This window comes from Chanodichthys erythropterus, chromosome 6 (assembly GCF_024489055.1).
Source record: "Chanodichthys erythropterus isolate Z2021 chromosome 6, ASM2448905v1, whole genome shotgun sequence".
Classification (NCBI taxonomy): Eukaryota; Metazoa; Chordata; class Actinopteri; order Cypriniformes; family Xenocyprididae; genus Chanodichthys; species Chanodichthys erythropterus.
In genome coordinates, this window is record NC_090226.1 from 13,232,671 (window position 1) to 13,254,264 (window position 21,594).

Here is a 21,594-nt window from a genome sequence, read left to right on the forward strand (position 1 = left end):
TAATATTTGTGTGGAAACAGTGATACATTTTTTCAAGATATTTTGATGAATAGAAAGTTCAAAAGAATAGCATTTATTTGAAATAGATCTATTTTGTAACAAAAAAAAAAAAAAGTACCATCCCAAAACTTTGACTTTGACTTGCGGGGCTTTTCACACAGGATGTGTTCTTCACATTTTTAAGATGCAACAACAAGTTTTAAAAATGTGTCTTTAGGCCTTCTGTTACATTCAGTTAGAACACAAGAATGTGTCCTGTGTGAACAACTTCTTGATGATTTGGCGAGACAAAGTGACAAAGTGGGTCAACTAGCAAGATTATATATTATATATTTTTACTTGATTTTTAATTAAATGACGAACTCACTTTTTTTGTCATTGGTTGGCTCCATGTGCCTCTGAATGTAGCCCTCCAGGTAGCAGCAGAACTTGGGTGAAGGAGCGAAGAAGGCAAGGCACACAGCCATAAGCTCCCAGCCTGCAGCCAGACTGCGTGGACTGGTGTTGCCTGTGGTCTGCCTCACGAGCTGGACATAGAGCTCATCCCTCAGTCCCTGCATGCCCCAGCACTTAGTGACAATGAGAAGAGCCGCATGTCGCCGGTCCAGCCGTGAAGGTCGGTCTCCCATGTATGCCTGGACAAGCTTAAACATCTCACAGGCTTCTTTGCGCACAGTGCGGTCATTGGTCATCAGCATGGGTTTCTTGATGGAGCCGCGGTTCCAGGACAGCATGTTGGCGATGGAGACTCGACGGCGGAACAGGCCCTGGGTGTGCATGTTCAGGTGCTTGCTAGCCCAGTCGGCCATGTTGGCGTCTGGGGGTGGTGGCTGACGGAGGGTGGCATAGGATAGCTGGTAAGCCCCACCATCACCTCCCTGCAAATTGGTATCGCTGGCTACGTGGCGATGAGGGCCGAGTGAGCCCGTTCGGCCTTCTACCATACCTTTCTTTCGGCTGTCCAACTGAACCTTTGGCTCCAGAGTTCCCGCCTACAGAGGAGAAACACGGTGAGAACAACAGTATTCATAATTTAAAAAAAATAATAATCTATTTTTCCACAGCTTCAGTTTGTTCTGACTGCTGTTTACTAAACTTGGCTCTCTGTCCCTCTGTTAAGCTAAATTTGTAAATTAACATGAAAATCACAACAAACTCCATTAAACACTACATAAAAAGAATTAAAATCCAATACAGATGAAGTATGACCAATAGCTGACATTAAAAGGAAGTTGTTTCTCCTTCCATGTCTCTAAAAAATAGTGCAAATCCAGCAATGGCCTCATTTTGATCCCTAGAGGAATTGTGTTCTGTAAGAAGGTCCCTTATGCAGTCATTGTCTCTCTTGCTGTACTGAAAGCTGTATTCCTTTTACAAAATCCAGACACAACGTGTGTGTGCCAACTTTTATACAAAATATAGAGTATTTAGGACACTGTGGGTCAAAATGAAATAATTCATAGAGGTCATTTAAGCAAGACAATTAAGAGTTCATGTTTGTAGAAACAATGTTTGTCTGTTAAAATTACGTTTTTTTATTAAATTTAAAATTACAGATCTGTGTTATTTTAGTATATATATAATTGGCTTTTATTTTTTAATTTTCAAGTTTCATTTTCATTTTCATATAGAAAAATATTTATTTAGATTTTTTTATTTCACATTCAATGATTTTAGTATGTCAACTTGCACTTATTTCAAATAAGTTTTTGTTTTTTAACAATGTTTTTTTTCTAATATAAATCTAATATATTTTTTTCTAATAATCTAATATTTATTTATAATTTATTTTATTTCAGCTTTATTTCAATTAACAAAAATAATTTTAATAGTTTTAGTTAACAATAACACCACTTTTATGGAAGGATTCTCTATGGTTCCCCATTTTACGTTTATTCGCTCTCATCTGCCAAAGGTTTTGGGAAGTGGCACACTGAAATTGCCAGTGTGGTGAAATGACATACACCAGGGAATGAGGTGACCTATGATGTCATCAGCTTATGGAACAATCCCCAGCAGGTATCAAACCCCTATCAAGCTGCACTGTAGATACACAATTGGTCGGTACAGTGACCACGCCTGTCCAGGACCCAACTGTCCCGTCTGTGTCAGCGATGCTACCATATGGGCCACAGTAGCCATCCTTCCTGCTCAATAGGCATCGTGTTTTGCAGCTCCGCTACGTTCTGGCATTTCACCCATTACCCAGACAGTTCACTGCTGGACTCGTATCAGAGGACTGTGGGGGGGAAGAGGTGGGCGTGAAGAGAGTAGATATCATCGCCTCTTTTTAAATAGGTAATGAAAACGTTTGCAACGATCAGCACCTGTAAGTCTCAAAGCCCTAAATAATCCCTTTCATGTTTCCAGAGTTGATTGTATCGAAACCCAAGTAGTAAGTTCTTGAAGGCATTTGAGATGTACAGTCCTCTGGGCGCCTGGCTGTTGAACAATGCAGATAGAATTCATCACTGAGGGAGGACAGATTACAGCTTTGCTACGGGTCAGAGCGGCAGTAACCGTTCCTTTGAGTGAAATCATTGCCCTTAACTAGAATCATGTGCAGCCGAGGAATTGCCTCTAACTTGCCTGACTGCAATGTTGAATACCCAAGAGAAAAATGTTGTTATACTGCCTGTTGCCTCATTGCAATTTATGTTTTAGACTGAAATAACTTCAAGACTGATATTTTACATCACTATTATGTTATAATGGCTGGTGTAAGGTGTACACAATAATCTGTTTCTTATAAAGACTATAGTAAAAAATCAGACAGGCATGAAAAACTTCAACCAAAACAAAACGTTCTCACAACAGTCCCACATAGAGATTAAACAAATACGACGTCTGGTTTTTAATGATGCTGAAACTCAAGATCTGTGGAAAATACACTGTGCCAGAAGTTCATACACATATTTTCTACGAGACTGTAAATCTGTATAAAATAACTCCCATGGAGGACATGTAAATGTTAAGCTCATTATAAGTAAGTGATAGTGTACCAGAAGACTGCCAGTAACATGATTTTACAATAAGATTTTTTTTGTTTACATTAGTTAATGTATTTAAACTATAAATATACTATTATTCATTGTTAATTCAAGCTTGTTCATAATACATAAACAAAATGTTAATTTATACTTGAAAAGTGAATTAACGTTAAAGAGAAAGTTCACCCAAAAATGAAAGTTTCATCAAATAATTTCAAGTAAATGACAGAATGCTCTTTTTTGGATGAACTATCCCTTTAATGAAGGTTAGTAAATGCTGGAAACGTAGTGTTAGTTCATGATACCAAAATAATGTTAACAAATTGAACTTTATTGAAAAGTTATTGAAACTGAAAATTTCTATGATATACCTGTGAGGGGGGTCCAGCAGTCTCTGGTGAGGACAAAGTCACACTCTTCTCTAGCGTGTCCACCTTCTCATAAGTCCGCTTCTGCCGTCCTGGAAGCTCCAGAGGTGTGAAGGCCATACTGGGATGGTTACTTGTCCTGCTTATTGACCTGCTGCAAGATGCAACGTCCTCCCTAGAGGAACACCGTCCCACACTGTGTGTGCGCTGCGAGGAAGAGCTCTCAGACATCTCAGAATCCAAACTAACTTTGGTCTCCCGCATGGTGTTTGAGCGACTGACCACCTCCCTCATCTCTTCCATCAAGCGCTCGTTCAGGGCTGTAAGTTCCCCGGTGCTGCCCACTGAACCGGGTCGGCCCTGGGCTCCAGCACCTATCCTCCTCCTGCTTTTTCTCCGAAGGCTAGGTGATGGGCCAGTTGAGTAACCTGAGTCCTGGTAGCTTACGGCGGGAGGTGGTGGTGTGGAATAGTCCTGAGATCCTTGACTGCCCTGCCGGCTGTGGTGCACTTCCATAGCTCTGAGCACACTCGCTTCTAGGATCCTCAGTGACTGCTTCTTCTCCAGGCTGGCGGGCTCCTTCTGAAGTCCCCTTGTCGGGAGAAGCAGAGACTCGGATGCTGAGGTCGGAGAAGGGCTGGGAGATGGGACCGGTGAGGTGGAAAGGAGTCCTTGTTTGGGATCAACATTCACCATGTGCTTGATACACTCCAAGCCTGCTGGACTATAGTCTGAAGGGTTTCTCTTGTGTCTGGATCCGGTGTGAGACTGACCCGGATGCTGGAGGAGTTTCATCTTCTGGAGGCTGTGATTGTGTCTGGATGGGCCATTGTGTAGGTGAGCACCTTCAACCTCCATATCTACTGGAGGCTCGTCGTAAATTGGGCAATCGGATGATGGATCGTCATAGAGACGTGCAGTTGCTCCATATTGAGGAGATACTGGCCTTGGTGAGTTGGACTGTGGTCGTAGAGACGTTGTAGAGTCCCCAGAGGTCACAAGGCAGAAGCTGCCATTACTCGCCTTCCTCAAGTGGTGGGCCTGCCTTGAGTCCGCTGCTATTTTTCCTCCTGGTGTGGTTTTGTAAGCCTGCGGGGACAGCATGTAGCCTGAAACAGATTTGATGCTGCCAGGATTGAGTGTGCAGGCATTATGGTCACTGGCTTTGCTCTGTGGGAGATGAAGTGAAGCAGCTCCACCGGTTCCTCTTGTCTGGCTTCTGCCAATGCTGCTGACCTTTACCAACATGGCAGCTTTGGATCCAGGTGAGGGCTGCCACCTCTGAGATGTGTCTCTTTGCTCTTGCCTGTAAAAAGTAAAAAAAAAAAAAAAAAAAAATGCAATTTAGTTTGTCAAAATAAGAAAAACAAAAATAAGGAAAGAATTTGTAACACCGGAAGGTAACACAAATCTACAGAAGGTGAAGCAGTAAAAAGTAAGTACAAGTAATTTTGTTAAAAAGCTAATCTATGAAGCCAAAACCAATCATCTTTATGACGCCTTTAACAAGCCCAAAATCTCCATGGTTGCCTTTATCATCCAGACAAGTCGAGCTAAATTCTCAGCAATTTAGGGACTCTAAGGGTCTGTGAAGAGTATAAAATGTCTATTTAAACATCCATAATGCCATTGTCAGGAAAACAAAACCATGATTGTTCAACTGAAATAGATTTTAAAACAGTACAATGTCTGAGTGTAAAACTGTTTTGTGGTGAAAATGAATGTGGTTCCTTGAATTGTTCTTATTTGAGAGTTTGCCTACAACATGTTATTGTCACTACACCGATTTGCTTCTGTTTGTAAACCCAACAACTCCCACAGCTTCAGTACTCCTAGACAGAGGTGCATACTGAAGACAAAACATCTAATCTGTTCACATATGGCAGACTAATCATTTAGAAACAAATGTACTCACACTATTCCCAACAGAACATTTCCAGACGTGGCCTCCTAAATCCTAATCACATGTTAATTTACTTGTAAAAAAAAATATATACATTATTATAGTAATTTCCTATCAAATGTTTAAAATACATAGTGAAAACACAAAATAAGTGATAGGTGTTTAAAAAAATAAAGTTAATCACTTGCAGATGATCCCTATTTGTACAAAAAAAGAAAGAAAAAAAAAACAAGCAAAGAGAGAAATACTTAATTTACCGTTATTGTGTGAGGAGATGAAAGTCTGTCCTGTACTGAAAGAAATCTACGAGTGATATGCTTTCGCAGAGCTTTTATGTATAGTACACAACTGGATACCAAAATAAAAAATCCCCAAGAAATCCTCTGATAAAAACTGCTCAGGTGACCTCCTCTGGGGATTTTTAATGAGTCACTTCTCAAATTAAGCTCTCATCTGGTCCCACTTCCTCTTTCACCTCTACATTTCATAAACAAAACAGATCTTGCCAAACTAAAAAAAAAAAAAAAAAAAAAAAGGTAAAGATAAGAGTAATTTCAGACTGTACGTAAACACTTATTTTGAAACAACACAGGAACATTGCAGTGAGGAAAACACTTCTGAGGCATTTTCTCTCATTAGAATTGTTCCTTTTTCTTCTCAAACCATTTCTCACATATTTGAAGATAAACGGCCATTTGAAATGCCAGACAGGTACAGCATCTAGGAAGACTGGAAGTCAGCCATCTGGCAGAGCCCCAAGGCCATTGTAAAGACTGTCAGGCATGACAACACAACAATCAACAATGTTCAAAGTCTGTCACACTGATAGAGAGGACTTGACACTTGAATCAGTGTGAATGTTTAGATGGTGTTGGTTTTCTCAAGGTGGTGACAGAGGGGGCAGAGAGTGTTACCAACCACCAAAGAGAAGACTGTAAACAAGTAGCTGCTCTTTCCTGTGAAATTCAGCCTTCTGTGTCTGGCATGACCCAATGACATAACATCCTCAAAGAATATGCTTAAATGTTGGGAACACAACACCAGAAATGATCTGTAATGTAGATTTGGGTCTCCAATGTGACACTGAACATCCAGGAGAGATGTTTATGTAAGCCCAACAGATTAAACGTAAGTACGATTTTTACAGTTGTTGTTTTATGAGTTCTGCCGATGTGAGCATACAGGCAACTCAATTTCCTGTCACATGGAATGACTGGTAAAGAGTTCAAAGGATGGACTACACAGTACAAAGAGGAAATACTAATGCAGATATAAATTTAGAGCCAGCTTTACCGCTGGACTTGTAAAACATTCCTCAGAAATACAAACTACCGTTCAAAAGTTTTGGGTCTGTAAGATTTTTTTTATGTTTCTGAAAAGTATCTTATGCTCACCAAGGCTGCATTAATTTGATCAAAAATACAATAAAAAATGTAATATTGTGAATTATTATTAGAATGAAAATAACCATTTTTATTGTAATATAATATATAACTGACACACGTGTCATGATTTTCCCTCTTAAAAACATAATAAATAAATAATTTGAACCTGAGAACATGGTCTGAATGAACAACATACAATAATTTGTCAATAATTATACAGTACATCAGTGACACTTAGTTCACTCAGACATGGAAAAAGACACCAGTAAAACTCAAAACCTGTTTAAACATGTCCCCAAACAACAGTAAGTTTATACATTGCCTTCTAGCCTTTGGGTGAAACTAGACACATATTGGTAACACCCAGTCTGACATTTAAATAGTTGACAAAAAGGCCTCAAACAAATTAGCAGTTGCCCAAATAGTTATCCATCAATTTCAAAAGGGAAAAACAACAAGAAATATCCAATAAATCAAGCTTTTTTTCTTGACATCTGAACATCTCTAATGTCAGCAGAATAGCTTTATACAAAGCAAAATAAATAACTTACTTTTGGATTATTTGCTTTCAGAAAAATAACCAAATCTATAGGATATTTCTCTTTATTTTCCCTAATAGAAGTGAATGAGTTACTACAGCAAGACTTCTTGTCCCTGATGCTAAAGCATGGCACCAACACATGACGTGTTCCAGACTGTATTTATACATACCCCCGGTAAAAAAGTGCTGTGTGACCATGAAAGCACCGAAGAACAAAAACTAGTAAAATGAGAGCGGAAGAGAGAAACTGAGAGAGTGAGAGATTAGTCATGGAAGGCTGCTTTGGTTGGTATTAGAATCAGCGTTGGCATTCCTTCCACTGATCACTCAAAGGCACCAGGATTGTTTAAATAGCAGGACAATGCATGGTTGTTAAGCATCATGGCAATGGTTCTCTTACCATAATGTTTCATAATAAGATCCTTGTGGAGAGGGAAAGTAGTTGCTACCAAACAGACTGATGAAAGACAACCTAGCATATTAATGTATCACAAAACAAATGTTGAGATAATTCTGAAAAAAAATTTTTTGGCCAAGATCATTTTGATTTTATTGATTATCCAATGATTAAACCAAATCCCATGTGCACATTATGACAATTCATAGATGAATTATAGTTCATGCACACATTTTATTAGTGTCTTTGTGTAAAGGAGGTCAGCATAGCTAAAAAAGCAAGATAAAATCCTGTAGAGCCACTCTGGATAATTTAATTTGGCAGTGAGGAAAATAAGGTTAACTAGTCAGGGAGGATCAATTTGTCCCAGGCCGTCTGGTATAATAGTCCAAACAGAGGCGAGAGATTAGGAGTTACAGAGGGTGAAATGTGTCTAACCTTATTATTTTTATGAATGCATTGGACTTTCCATGAGTATCGGAAAACACATTCAAGACAATGTATCCAAAACTCTTCCACACTAAAGAGGAAAACTGAAATAATGGGCTATTTTCATCGTATGGACAGGAAGAGGAAATGTGCTCTATAGCAAAAACCTGAAACATGACTCAGAGTTGATAATCATCTTTTCAACAGATGTGAAAGACTTAGCAGCATTAACATACACTCATATACAGTACATTACCGTTCAAAAGTTTGTGGTCTGTGTAAATGTTTTTCTCTTATGCTCATCAAGGATCCCATTATTTGATTAAAAATGCAATAAAACAGTAATATTGTGAAATGTTATTACAAATTAAAAATCATTGCTTTCTATTTTAATATATTTTAAAATGTAATGTATTCCTATAGTGGCAAAGCTGAATTTTCAACATCATTACTTCAGTCTTTGGTGTCATGCGATTCTTCAGAAATCATTCTAATATGATGATTTGGTGCTCAAGAAACATTTTTTTAAGAAACTGCTTAGTATTTTTGTAGAAACCGTAATCCATTTTTTCAGTTGATGAATAGAGAGTTCAAAAGAATAGAAATCTTTCAACAGTGACAGTCTTCACTGTCAATATTGATCAATTTAATAAATCCCTGCTGAACATAAACACTGAAAATGATTTGCTTTTCAATCTTTGCTCAATGAAGCAAAAGAAGGTCTCTTGAGGACTAGAGGACTCAGCTGTTTGCGGACAGCTGAACAACTCTCACTATTGAGCCAGTGAGTCTAGCTTCTTCACATACCGCACACGTGACCGGCCCATCCTCTCCCTCCACACCCTGCTCTCAAAAGACTTATAAACAACTTAAGCAGATAATTCAAATTATTAAGAGCAATAAAGCCTGACCACAAACGGGGTGGGAATCACTACGGTCTCTAAAACTACAAAATCTCTCACAATTAGATTTACTGGTTATGGCTAAATTATTGTTCATTACTTTTGACTGCAGCAAGCAACACATTCTAAATCTACCATATTGTATGTTTCACACAGAGCTCATATTATGTATATTCAGCTCTTCGTAACCCCCCGGAAAAGGCTCAGCATATGGACAATGAGATGGCTATGGAATCTCAGCACTAATCTACATCTGTTGATATGAAATCAGATAGCATGAGAATGCACGGCTCTGATTACAGCTGTAAAAACTGTCTATTCTCTCATGAACAGAAAGCATACTGTACAGAGGATAAGGCCAACAGTATGACCAAAACATGTAGAAATTTGTTTCAAATACTTTTTTCCATGAGAGATGATTGTGTTTACGGGTGAAAAGTGAGGTCCCAACAACTAGAGTCGCAGTTCTGGTCAACTACATAAATGCATGAAGAATCATAAAGGAAAAAAATAACTTGTTAATTAACTTTTAAGTTCAGCAAACACTAAATCATTCTGAAAAACACTAGCCCTGCATCAGGCTGAGTTTCTCCGCGTTTAAAGCAGAGCCAGTGGATCAAGGCAGCAATCTGTTCTCAATGTATTTTAAGCAACACCAAAGGCATGACTAAAATAAAACAAAACAGGGGAAACTGCTCTACTTTCATACACAATCTGTGTTAGGCCACTAATCTAGTTTTCAGAGAAAAGGACTGAGGTAGCAAAACGTGTGAGACAGGAAGTGCAAAAGATTTAACAAAGCCTGACTGAGTAGCTTCAGTGTCTTTAAGGAATCTCTTTACAGTTTAATGTTTAAAGGTAAAAGCACAAGAAAGTCCAAATGATTTCTGAAATCTGAGATGCCCCTTTAGCGATACTCCCTGAGGATATTAATGGCGACCTTTCCACTCCAAACATGAGCAATAGCCTGTAAAAAGACCAAATAAATCATTTAAAATGTCTTTTGCAATCTCAGCTATTTATTAACTCCCAGACATTCCCCAAATCAAACAAATCTTGTGAGCATGACACAAGTGAAAGTAAGAGCACGAGAAAAGTGTCACTTCTCCTTTACAGCTTTCACTTTTGGTATCTATCTAACCAAGCCAATATACAACGCTTTTTCTTTTTTTTCAGGCCCTTCTGAGAAATCCCCATAAATACCAATTTCATAATGATAAATGTTATCTAGGTTATGGCACGCATCATTGCTATAGTTATCATTAACTCCACCCCTGAATCATTTCACTGTGTAAAACATGCCATAAAAAGACTTTACTAAATATAAAGACTTTACAACTCTAAATATCAATGCATATTATTCAGATCTGTCTTAGCTCCTTCAAAGGAAAGTCTGCAAAATCATTTGTCCACAAAGAGAAGTCTGTATTAGGCTGGGTGTTAATTTAATGTCTTAGATCCCACTCCAATTCATTCTATGGGAAACCCTAACAGCTGGTCCTCAGGGATTTGCATGCTTAACTAAAACCCTTGTCTTCCTATAGTCAGCCTCGGCCTGGGGTCCGCCTGCAGGACAAAAGAATTTCGTGACCCCTTGACAACTTCCCCAGGTCATCCCTGGGTTACGTTACACCATTGCGTCACAAAGCAAAGGAAGCACAGAGGTGTCCTCTAATCTCCAATCTTCTCGCCATGGTAACTTACTAAATGGCTGAATGCTAGATAACACACAGACATTGTTAAATAAACCCTTGTGATCTCTAGTGCAGATGTGGAAAAAGTAAGCTTCCTTTTTCTTCACACTTAATAAATTTCACAGAAACACCCCGTCCCTGCCACCTATTCATCATTTAAACAGGATCACATTGTATGTGTGTGCCAGTATGTGTGTGTTTGTTTACAGGGATTTGGTTTGCATGTTTACAGAATCCTCTGACTAGGGTCAACCTCTGCTTGCCCGTAGCATGACTGCATCCTGGATGGGCGGGTGTGATGACTACCAGATTTAGCACTTTGTTCATCAATCAGGGGAAGTTGATTGTCCCAAACACACCATATGATAACACAGATGGTGTTGTTTGGATCATTGTCAGACTCATATTTTATTACCACTCCCTAGCTTTTATTTTTAGATGAACAACAGAAATCGTTATTGGAAACTCCTTCCCCTTGAGGTATGAAACAATAACAAAGAACATGTCACAACAGATCAATAATATTATACAGCAATTCAGCAAAGGAACCTTACTTCATTATGTAAGCACACATGGGACAGTAGGACACAAAATAAATATCTGGTGAAATAAATAAAAACCTACTAGCATTTGGGAAACTTAATCGGCAAGTTAAAAAAGCACATTAAAAAAATCGCCACAATATTCACAATCCACCTTAATTTAATGTCGCCAAAAAACATCACAAATTCACAGATTGAAAGAAGTATCTTAGGCTCACCAAAAAACTTATTTGATCAAAAATAAAGTAAAAAATTATATTGTGAAATTATAATTACAATTTAAAACAACTCTTTTCTGCTTTAATTTATTTCAAATGTAACTTCTGAACAGTAGTGTATATCATGAATATTCAAAATATCTTCCAGCCCTACTCACAGCCTACAAAAGTTTTTTGAAAACAACTAAGATATTATCATACTTCTAAATTAGGCACAATGCACTCATGAAGCTATAGCTATGGTCGCACACAGCTGTCTATTGTTTTGTACATCGTATGACCTTTGAAAAATGTGAGTCATCCGTAAGGAGGCTTAGACGTGTGGGGTTCCCGAGAGAGCTATAGTGTTGCTTGTGAAGTTTGAAACAAATTGAAGTCCAGGCGGTGGGAGATGAGTGGTTTGTTGCCCTTCTAGTTTTACCTAAAGGTCAAAAATTTGTTGCCCTTCTAGTTTTACAAAAAGGTTAAAAATGTTGGGCCTCCCAGAGACAGCAGTCATGCGTGTCTGAAGCGAAGACAGAGGACAGCTCTTCATAACACTCACCACTCATCAAGTATCTCGTGCCACAATATTTCAAAATCCTCCCAAGCAGATGCCACTGTTAAGATATTGGAGTCCATTAACTCTTTTTCCATGGGTGGATTTGAAAGAACGAAGGCCCTGCTAAACATTTCCCTGAAATAGAAAGAACCGCTGTATATGCTGGATAATGTATACCGTGGCTTCAAGAGCGCTTTTCTTTGTGGTAAAAAGGGAAAGTCCAGTCACGTTCGAACCACAATGGTTTGGCTCTCCCTGGGCCCCGACCCCAGCAGCTTTCATCTAGTGGGGCCCAGAGATTGTTTTAGGAAAGAATGAAAGGCCCAAGTACTGTAGTTGGGTAAAGCATAAGGCACTGAAATAACAGAGACATAACCCAGTGCCAGGTGAAATAGAGCTGGCATGACTGGAATCTGGTTATGAAGGTGGTTTGATGGGTCTGGGAAGAAACCAGCAAACTCTCATAAAGCACTCCATAATAAGGGTTAAGAGGAAATATCAACTTTTTACATTTGGCAACAATTTATCTAAATGACTGCTTTTTTAAAATCTGATAGTAATGACAGTATAACGCATTAAAAATAAATAAATAATAAAATAAAAAAACATTATGTGAGCTGTAAAGCTTTTTCTACAGTATTATTTACATTTTTCAGCGTAAATAAAACTCAAGTTTTAACAGAAGAATTAATGCAAGTACTTTTATACATGCTTTTAAATCCTACAAAAATTGCCTCCCTTCACTTCCACTAAGTGCCTCAATGTAACCTTGATTCTAGCATTTTCTAAAGAAAATGAAAGACAAGTCACAATTTATTTTTTGTGGTAATCAACAATATGCCACAAGTGCTGCCAGTTGAGCGTAACTTGTACGGATCCAGAATGTTCTTTTAATCTCAGGGAAAATGAGAGTGATATTCCAGCAGTCGAAGATAATTGGTCTCTGGTTACGGCCAGTTATTTCTGAGGAAATATAATGGCTAGACTCAAGATAACATGCAGAAAAACCCCAGAGGCCTACCTGAGAGAGTCTTTGCTGCTGTCTGCACCATGGATGTCTGGTTTCTGTCTGTTGTCCATTTCTTGTTCTTTAGACTCTTTATCAGCAAATTCTGGCTCTTTAGTGTAGGGCTCCAAGGGTGGTAGAGGGGTGCATCGATCTTGACTCCCTATGGACTGGTTACCATGTTGCCTTTCTTGAGTACCCCCATCAGTCTTGCGCTCGGATGCCGTGTTGCGTTTCATGGCCTGGAGCTGAGACAGAGGGACAATATCTGCACCCTGCGGCCTGTGCCACACGGTGATCCGGCCGGCAGAGTTGTAGTAGTAGAACCTGCTGCTCTGGGGGTCAAAAAGCTCCCACCACTGGTTGCCATCAGCCTGGCGGACGGGCACGTTGGTTGGTGGGTCCCAGCCACACTCTCCTGTGGCCAGATTCACGTACATGCGCTCTTGTGAACGAGGCTCCAGGATTTCCACCCAATCAGCACTGAGAAGACAGAGAGAGAGTGTTACAACTTATCACCATTTAAATCATATTTCCATTTAAATTCATCATAGGTATTACACAAAAAAACAAACATAACACATTTATTTGGCATAATATTGACTGTGATTGTTTTCCAAACAAAAGCTGGTATATTGGAATCCTAGTAAATTAAAATCAAATCAACACAAAATAGCACAAATACGCTATTATAAATTAGATGCCGGACCTCATGGTCAATCTCTTAAGTGTAATCTGACGGATGTGTTATCAAGGGAATTAGGCCAAAGCCAGAGAGAGATCCACAATGTGTGAGAGAGCAGGCACAGAAATGCTGTCTCAGCACACCCATAATCCTATCAGCAGATACAGCCACGGATGAGGAAACAAAGTTGTGAGCTGGAAAGCATTCACATATATTCCCATACACACATGCACCCCGATTACCGGGAGACAAGTCAGGACTCCCATCTGGTCACAGATGCACTTGTCATGGTCTGAAAAGCTCTCTAAATCATCTTAGTGTGTCATGTGAGTGACTGCTAAAATATTTATAGATGACAAGGAATAAAGACCATGCAACCATCTTGGAATCACACGCGCAGACACTGAGGTGTGGAAAGTAAGTTTAAAAACATGTTTGACCAGACACTTGACATTACTCTAAAATCTGAATTGAGCACGGTGACTACCATGAGAATAAGAGGAGTAAGTCTGGAAATGTATCCATTTTATAAATGCATATTACCGATCTTATTATGAACGACTCATCTATGCACGTTTATTTATTTTTTACCTTTTGACCCAAATAAAGGTACTACGTTTTACAAAAAGAGTCAAACTCAAGTCAAAACCTTTCACCTCTGTCTGGGACACCACATGGGGAAAGTGACATCGGACGGAGAACTAAACAAAAAAAAAAATCGAATGTAGCTAATTTGGGTCATGTTAGCCCTCTGAGAAACCTATTATGTTTCTTTTGATCTAGTTTCCTAATGCAGAAAATCTTAAGTGTGCTAATATAAGCCATGTGGGTGCTCAGACTATCTGTCCCAGGCGGCGGGATTTCTTCTTTAGGCCACTCAAATCAGCGAAAGGCTTGCTATGACTCATTCCAAGAGTCAAAATACTGATATTTATCTCTTGTGGTTTAAACTATAAACCTTAGTAGAATAAACAAACACTTACATACTAGAATAAAACATGAGACGATATGAACACTCAGATGTCTAGACATGTAGACAGAGCTACTGTAAAGTATCCTTTCGATTCATCTTCAGCTGTTTAGCATGATCTGATGATGCTCCAGTGAGGAATGTTAGCTTCTATGCCACAACAAGTGTGCTCCTTCTCTCCTGCCACGTGCTCTCTATACCACTGGTTGGATAGTGAACAGTGTGCTTGTGTGTTGTCACGTCCATATGTCCATTTGTTCCCTGGGCTTCAACCCAAGCTGTGGCTCAGGATCAGAAATAGTCAGCCCACCTGTTCAAAGGTGCTTGAACATCACATAAGCAGTCCAACTGTCTTTATTGTTCTACTCCTTACATTTGAGAAAACAACACATACCAAATCTGTTAATATATCATTGCATCTTCATAAAAACAAATGTAGATATAAAGAGGCCAAGAGAGTCTAATATACAGCTGGTGCCAGGTAAGCTGGGAAACACAAACCAAAACAACAGACCTCAGCAGAGACATACTGGGGCACCATCTGTCTCCAACATACCAATCAGCTCATTTTACCTTCATTAACACCATTAAATATTTAAGCCTTGCCTTGAGAGAAACAGCAACTGACCTGAGGAAATGCACTGATTTTATGTTGATGCATGTGGAAGTGTGTGTGCACACTTTGACAAAGAAGTGCAAGACTGACAATGTTACTGCTCATGTAGAATCCTGTCCTGCAGAGTGTATTCTGCACAAACTGTTTCTCGCTACTAGATCAAGAGCTTTATGGGTGGGAGCCGTGTAATTGAAGAGCAGTTAAACTGAAGGCCTTTTGTGTGCTGAACTCCACCCACCTTTTTCTCACTCGTTCACGAGGTCTCAAGAGGCATTCGGTCTCAGCAACAGAATCCTTATGACTAAATTCCTCCTAATCAAGTTCAAAATGTTTGGCATTAATTTATCAAGAAAACAGATTTGCGTACATATAAAAAAAAATGTGGAAAGAATGTGAAAAGTTGCATAAGAAAGCATGAGGAATTTAGGTTGACTGCCAAGACCACTGTAAAAATCAAACAGACTGGCATGTGGTTGAGTGGTGTCATTGTGGTATTTCCTGGGTAAATACGCAAGCACATTAGTAAGAGTTGAGTTTTGTTGACAAACACAGAGAAAAATCTCCATCTTTTATTAAAAAAAACTCAAATTGAGTCTCCATTTCTGTTGAAGCCTGCAATTGCAGTATTTGCTGAATTATCAGCAAGGCTCCTCAGCATGAATGAATCTAATGTTAACTGTCAGTCAGCACACTGGTGTGGATACTGTACTTCAGAATCACAGATTCTACGTCTTGGAAGTATTAGCAAAATAAGAATTTTCACTGGAAAATGTCATTTGACCAAGAAAGTAACATGCCTGCCACTTTTGTTCTCACCAACTGAGAAAAAAAAAACATCACAATAAATCACACTACCAATCTTTAAATCTAACAATCGCTCGGATCACATCAAACCGTGCAAATTATTATTGTTATACTTTGTTCTCAAATTCTTAATGTTATCAGCATTGCGTGACTATGTGTATTTAGTGTGTATATGCTATACCTGTAGATTTTAATTTCTATAGCCACTCTGCAGTCCTATGTCTTTTGCTTTTGTCTACGAGTGAATCTCCTCTTGTCACTGATGATTGTCATTTGGACCTTTCTGGATTACAATCCACCATCAAAATAAGTTGAATTATTCCAGCTGCTGTGAGAAAAGGCTATAAATGAAATGCCACCTGCAGCATCCTCACATGCCATATAGCCTACTAGCTGGGACTCCTTCTTTATGTAACCAGACGTGACGTAAATGATGCAAAGACGAACGGCTGCATGCTCGAGAGCTACCAGTACCACTCTATTTAGGAAACATTATTACAAGCTTACCGTTGTAAATCGGGCTAAGGTAAGGAGATACGTTTTGAACACTGGCTGGTTATGCACTTGCTCAAAAGCTGATTTTGGATCATTTTTAACCAAAAAGTTACGGACTGCAGCTTTAACTTTTAACTCCTTTTAGGGCACACTGTGCCTATATCACCTTCTGGTTCTGCAAAAGCTATTCTCTGCTAGTAGTGCTTCTCGGGCACTACTTCTCAGGAATATATCAATTTGAATCGAATAAAAATGCCACCAAAAGCAGGCAGCATACAAGAAAGCATCATACTAAGACTTTCACCCTCTTCTTGAGTCTAGCTCTGTAGGACAAAATATATTTTTAGAAAGTGTCTAATAATATGTCAAATCATTTCCTCATATATAAAAACAATGAAATTATTTTTCATATTCTTGAAGTCTAGGAATGTGCACCATTGTTTAAAAATAGCTGTAAAATGGCTGGTCTCCAAGCACTGAAAAACAACGACATCATGGACTAAATCCATTGTTCCAAAATGAGGCCAAATGCCGTTTTTTATGTGCTTTTTTTAGGAGCGCAATTTTGAAATTCCACCTTAGGTGTTTCTGATTTAGACAACCCGAGACCACTCTGAATCAGCGGGAAAAATGCAACAAACTTAACAATAATTCTCTGTGCCAAAGTCTATTAGCTGCCATTTACTGCTCATAAAGCTGAACGCCAGGCCAAATAACATACTATTCTGAGTTTGACACTTGACAAACATTCACCACGCCAAGCCAACATTTTTAAAAACAGAACCTGCCTTTGACTTAGACAACTTGTTAGAACTTATAAGCTGAAAGTGTTAAACACAGCTACTTTATCTCAAAATAAACTGTGTTCCTGTCAGGGATTATTTACAAAAAAAGAATATCCTTAGAATAAAAGGTGAAAGGAGGTTGGAATAACAGGTGAAAGTAGGTTAATGTGATGTAATGCCATTCAATATGGCAGAAGGGCATGCAAATTGTGTTACAGGTGGGGTTACGTAATTACCTGACTCAAGGTGTGGCAAAAAAACAATGTACTTGCTTATATACTAAAACTAATCAATTGTTCTAACCTTAAATCAGCATTCACCTCTCAGACTATATCAACCATTGAAATATTGGCCTACAACTAATTTAACTTGTATATTGGTTGCATTTAAGAACTGAAAACATGCTGTGTCACTCTCAAACACAAATGCACAGAGTGTCAGCTGAGTACACACATAAGCAAATAAAAGGCATAGTTCCACAAACAGAACACACAAGGAAGGACACTGTCCTGCCCCTGAAATAGAGAAGAGTGAACAGTGAACACACATTCATTCAAATAAAAAACAAACTGCTGCACCTGTGAGAGGAATTCTTTAGTTCTGTGAAGTGAGGTCACTCAGTCCAGTGATACTAGGAAAAAGCTGGACACACAAACTGCACTCACACATTTGAATGAAATTAGATGGATGAAAATGGATAGATACTGTTCTTCTATCTCTTCCTGCTTAATGCAAATGCTTCATTAATCTCATTGTACTAATTGTACTTGTACCTTGAGAATGAACACAGGGTTTAGTTCCTGGCGCCTGGGTTTGATATATAATAGTGAATGAAGGTGCAGCAGACTGCTCCAGACTGTGCCTAAAACGGTCCATATCACTCACAAATAGATGAGAGAGATAGAGAACCATGAGAGAGATAGAAAACCACAGAGGATCATCTTTCTGTGTCACTGAACGAACACCGAAGTAAAAATGCACACAATGTGGATAAACTACAACAGGTAAATGTGTCAGCTGTGTGGACACTAACAATATTGTTAATCATTTTTAATCAAAACTGATATGGATTCTTAAATCTCAGAATCTTTTAGTCTATGTTCCTTTTAATAAAGTCTCAGCTTTCAAATTCTGTCAGTTTTATCATGAAATACAATTAATAAATGCCATTTTGGTGCTCTTTAATGTAGTGTGACAGATATCTGTAGCCGTATCAGTTCAAGTGGCACAATAACTGATCATCCCTTTGTCCTTAGTACTAGTTATAGCATGAAATAAACATGAATGAACATCAGAAGGTATGTTGAAAAAAACAGGAGGCTACAACTTACTGAAATGCATAATTTCTCATATAATTGCTCAAGAGTTACAACCATGAAAAGACGTCAATAAAACAGCTTGCGAACAATGTCCCGTAACATTACATCTACCTCAAAAAGACCATTCAAAACTTGTTAGTCAACTAGAAAAAAATAACTATAAAGATTAGAATTTTGCTAAATATATGCACTATATTACAAATTTTACTTAACCTGTTGTCTATGGAAAAAGTTCCAAATAAATTTCAATACCAACTATTGCATGTGAAGAGCTGTCTTGCACCAAATTTACCTCAGAAGAACAATGGACTGGATATGTGCAAGACATATGACAACATTTATGGGATACACAGAGGAGGAGATCAAACTACACTCAATGGCCAAGTGATGCTGACATAATTATGGACAGTGACATTGGCTCAGATTCTGTGTAAAGATTAATTCTTTGTGACTAAATAAGTTGGAAAAAACATCCCCATTTAAGGTGAACCTAGTTCCCAGGACATCCACAAGATGGATGAAAATTCTGGTGCTGTAAAAGGAGGACAGACAAATACATGACAGTATGACCGCAATTAAAGGTGATAGAGAGGATTTTTTCGTCAACTGAGAATCCAAAGACTGTTACTGAGTTTTTGAAAGGAGCGCATGCGTAAGAACAGCCCCCCTCCTTCACAGCTTGTTTCAAAGGAACGCCTCCCAAAACTCGTGCACGAGTAGTGGAATACGAGTGTTTTACCACCGGCATTCGCTGTGTCGTGTATTTTGGATTCATTATGTCGGACTCACCGCAGGTAACTCATAATCTGCAGTTGTTACTCCTGTCTCCTGACAAAAACATCGCATGCAGCACCTGTGGAGTGTGGAAAGTTACTGGAGCGCGCAGCCATGCACGTCTCTCACAAGGAACGTCACGGCAGTGATTGACAAGCTAGAGGGCCAATCCGCGCACGTCTCTCACAAGGAACATCACGGCAGTGATTGACAAGCCAGAGGGCCAATCCGCGCACGTCTCTCACAAGGAACGTCATGGCAGTGATTGACAAGCCAGAGGGCCAATCGTTTACGCGATGATCGCATAAACGATTGGCTGATGTTTTTAAGGCCCTACCTCGTGCACAGATGATGTATATTAATATTATTCCTTTCAGTGCACCTAATAAATAGTCTTTTATCAGTTAGTAAAGACAGTTTCAAGTAATATTGCAAAAATGTATAAAACAAAACATCCTCTTTAGCACCTTTAAGTGTTTAGAAAATGTAAAACATATATTTAATCTTATGTGCCACTTATAAAAATAAGTCGCCGCCTATTTATTTTCTTATAGGAGCCAATAGCTTCTTAATTATTTATTTACTTATTTTCTTGTCTGGAGGCTGGAGCCCTTTGCACGTTGTTTTAGCTCATTTTGAAGAGTGCAAATGACTACAGCGGACAAGGCCTCCATCAGCAGAGGTCATGGTACAGCTGCTCCAGTCCATTTCACTTTTATTCTGCCTGGCTGTACGGACCAACACTGGCTTCATTTATCTTTGTGAGTAACATGTCAGGACTGATTTAGCTGGCCGTGTGTTAACAGATTGGTTACAGGAAGGCATTCTGATAAATGGCTGAAAGCCAGCAAAAGAAGAGAAGAATAAGGTTAAACAGACAGTTTATTCATACAGAACAGGACAAGTGAAAATTAGCAGTTTTGTTATGGTCATAGTCTCCTATGACTAGACATGAGAAAATAAGACTATCCCCAACAAAACAAAACCAAACCCTCAGCATAATCTTATGGTACTTATAAGTGCTGTCAACTCAAGCTGGAATTAAAAACTGCAATGAATACAATCACAGTCATCTGTTTGTTTGTTTATCAAGTTTTTACGCCATGTTAGCCATTTACATGGCAAACAAATGTGAATATCATCCATAAAATTTACATTATTATATTTCAACTTAACATAAGACAGAAAATCTAAAAAACATTCAGGTGATACATTTTGAAATATTCTATGCAAGCATGTTTCTGAATAAAAGCATTTTCTAGCAGCATCATAAACATTACAATTCAACAGAATATGCTTAATAGTCAAAGGAACTTTATATGAGAGACATAAAGGAGGAACTTCGCCAATTAATAAAAACCCATGGTTAAGTCTTGTGTGCCCCCGTCTACACCTAATGAAGACGACTTGATCATGTCTTGATTTGAAGTTATGGAAGGTACTTCTTTTTATACTAGGGTTTATTTCATACAGCTTATTATTTTTTTATTTTCATCCCATTCTTTCTGCCACTTGTTAATGATATATAAATTAATTACTGGTTTAAAATCACAAGGTGGTATTTGACAGCCAAATATTTCCAGGTCAAGCGCATCCCTGGCAGCAGTGTCCGCTCTCTCATTACCAGTAAGTCCAATGTGACTTGGAACCCAGCAAAAAATAATATTAAAGTTTTCCTTCTTTAAAAGATCGAATTTAGTTAAGATTTCAACTATTATGGGGTGATCAGTCTATTCAAGTGCTTGAAGACATGATCTTGAGTCAGAGGCAATTAAAAAGTCCTGTTCTGTTTCCAGAACCAGAAGTAATGCTCGAGCCTCAGCTGTGAAAATAGAGCCTTGGTCCGGGATTCGAATGCCATATTGTTGATCTTCTATCACTGCTGCTGCTGATACTCTGTTATTGGTCTTTGATCCATCTGCAGTTCTATGTAAAAGAAACGAAGACCTTAGCTCTAAGAATTTCTGTTGGTATTTAATTGGAAGAGTTTCTGTCTTTTTGTACTGATTCAGAGTCCAAATAATTGTTGGCTTTTCCAGAGCCCAGGGAGGTACAGGGCAATAATAGAGCTGTTTTATATAATCCATGTTGATATTTAAGTTCTCTAGATGTGGTTTAATCCATAAACCAAAAGGTCTAATATATTTTGGTCTAGCTTCATACAAGTAAAGGCATTATGGTTCAGTCATCTGTTTGAAATCCATGCATAGATTCCTTTTTTTGAGCTAAC

At 38.6% G+C, this 21,594-nt stretch overlaps 1 protein-coding gene across 3 annotated transcripts in view; it reads right to left on the minus strand.

Moving 5' to 3' along the window:
* The window catches only part of arhgap46a (Rho GTPase activating protein 46a), a 34,367-nt gene that overhangs the window by 6,215 nt on the left and 6,558 nt on the right, over positions 1–21,594 (minus strand). Inside the window, exons 1-5 of one of the 3 annotated variants that reach the window (XM_067388132.1) lie at positions 16,173–16,217; positions 15,426–15,499; positions 12,932–13,399; positions 3,362–4,664; positions 368–992 (exon numbers count right to left, since the gene is read on the minus strand). In XM_067388132.1, the coding sequence (XP_067244233.1) occupies positions 368–992; positions 3,362–4,664; positions 12,932–13,356 (2,353 nt within the window). In that variant the 5' untranslated portion in view covers positions 13,357–13,399; positions 15,426–15,499; positions 16,173–16,217. Of the gene's footprint in view, positions 1–367; positions 993–3,361; positions 4,665–12,931; positions 13,400–15,425; positions 15,500–16,172; positions 16,218–21,594 lie in introns of those variants that run through there. The other 2 variants (XM_067388133.1, XM_067388131.1) reach the window with 2 other exon arrangements.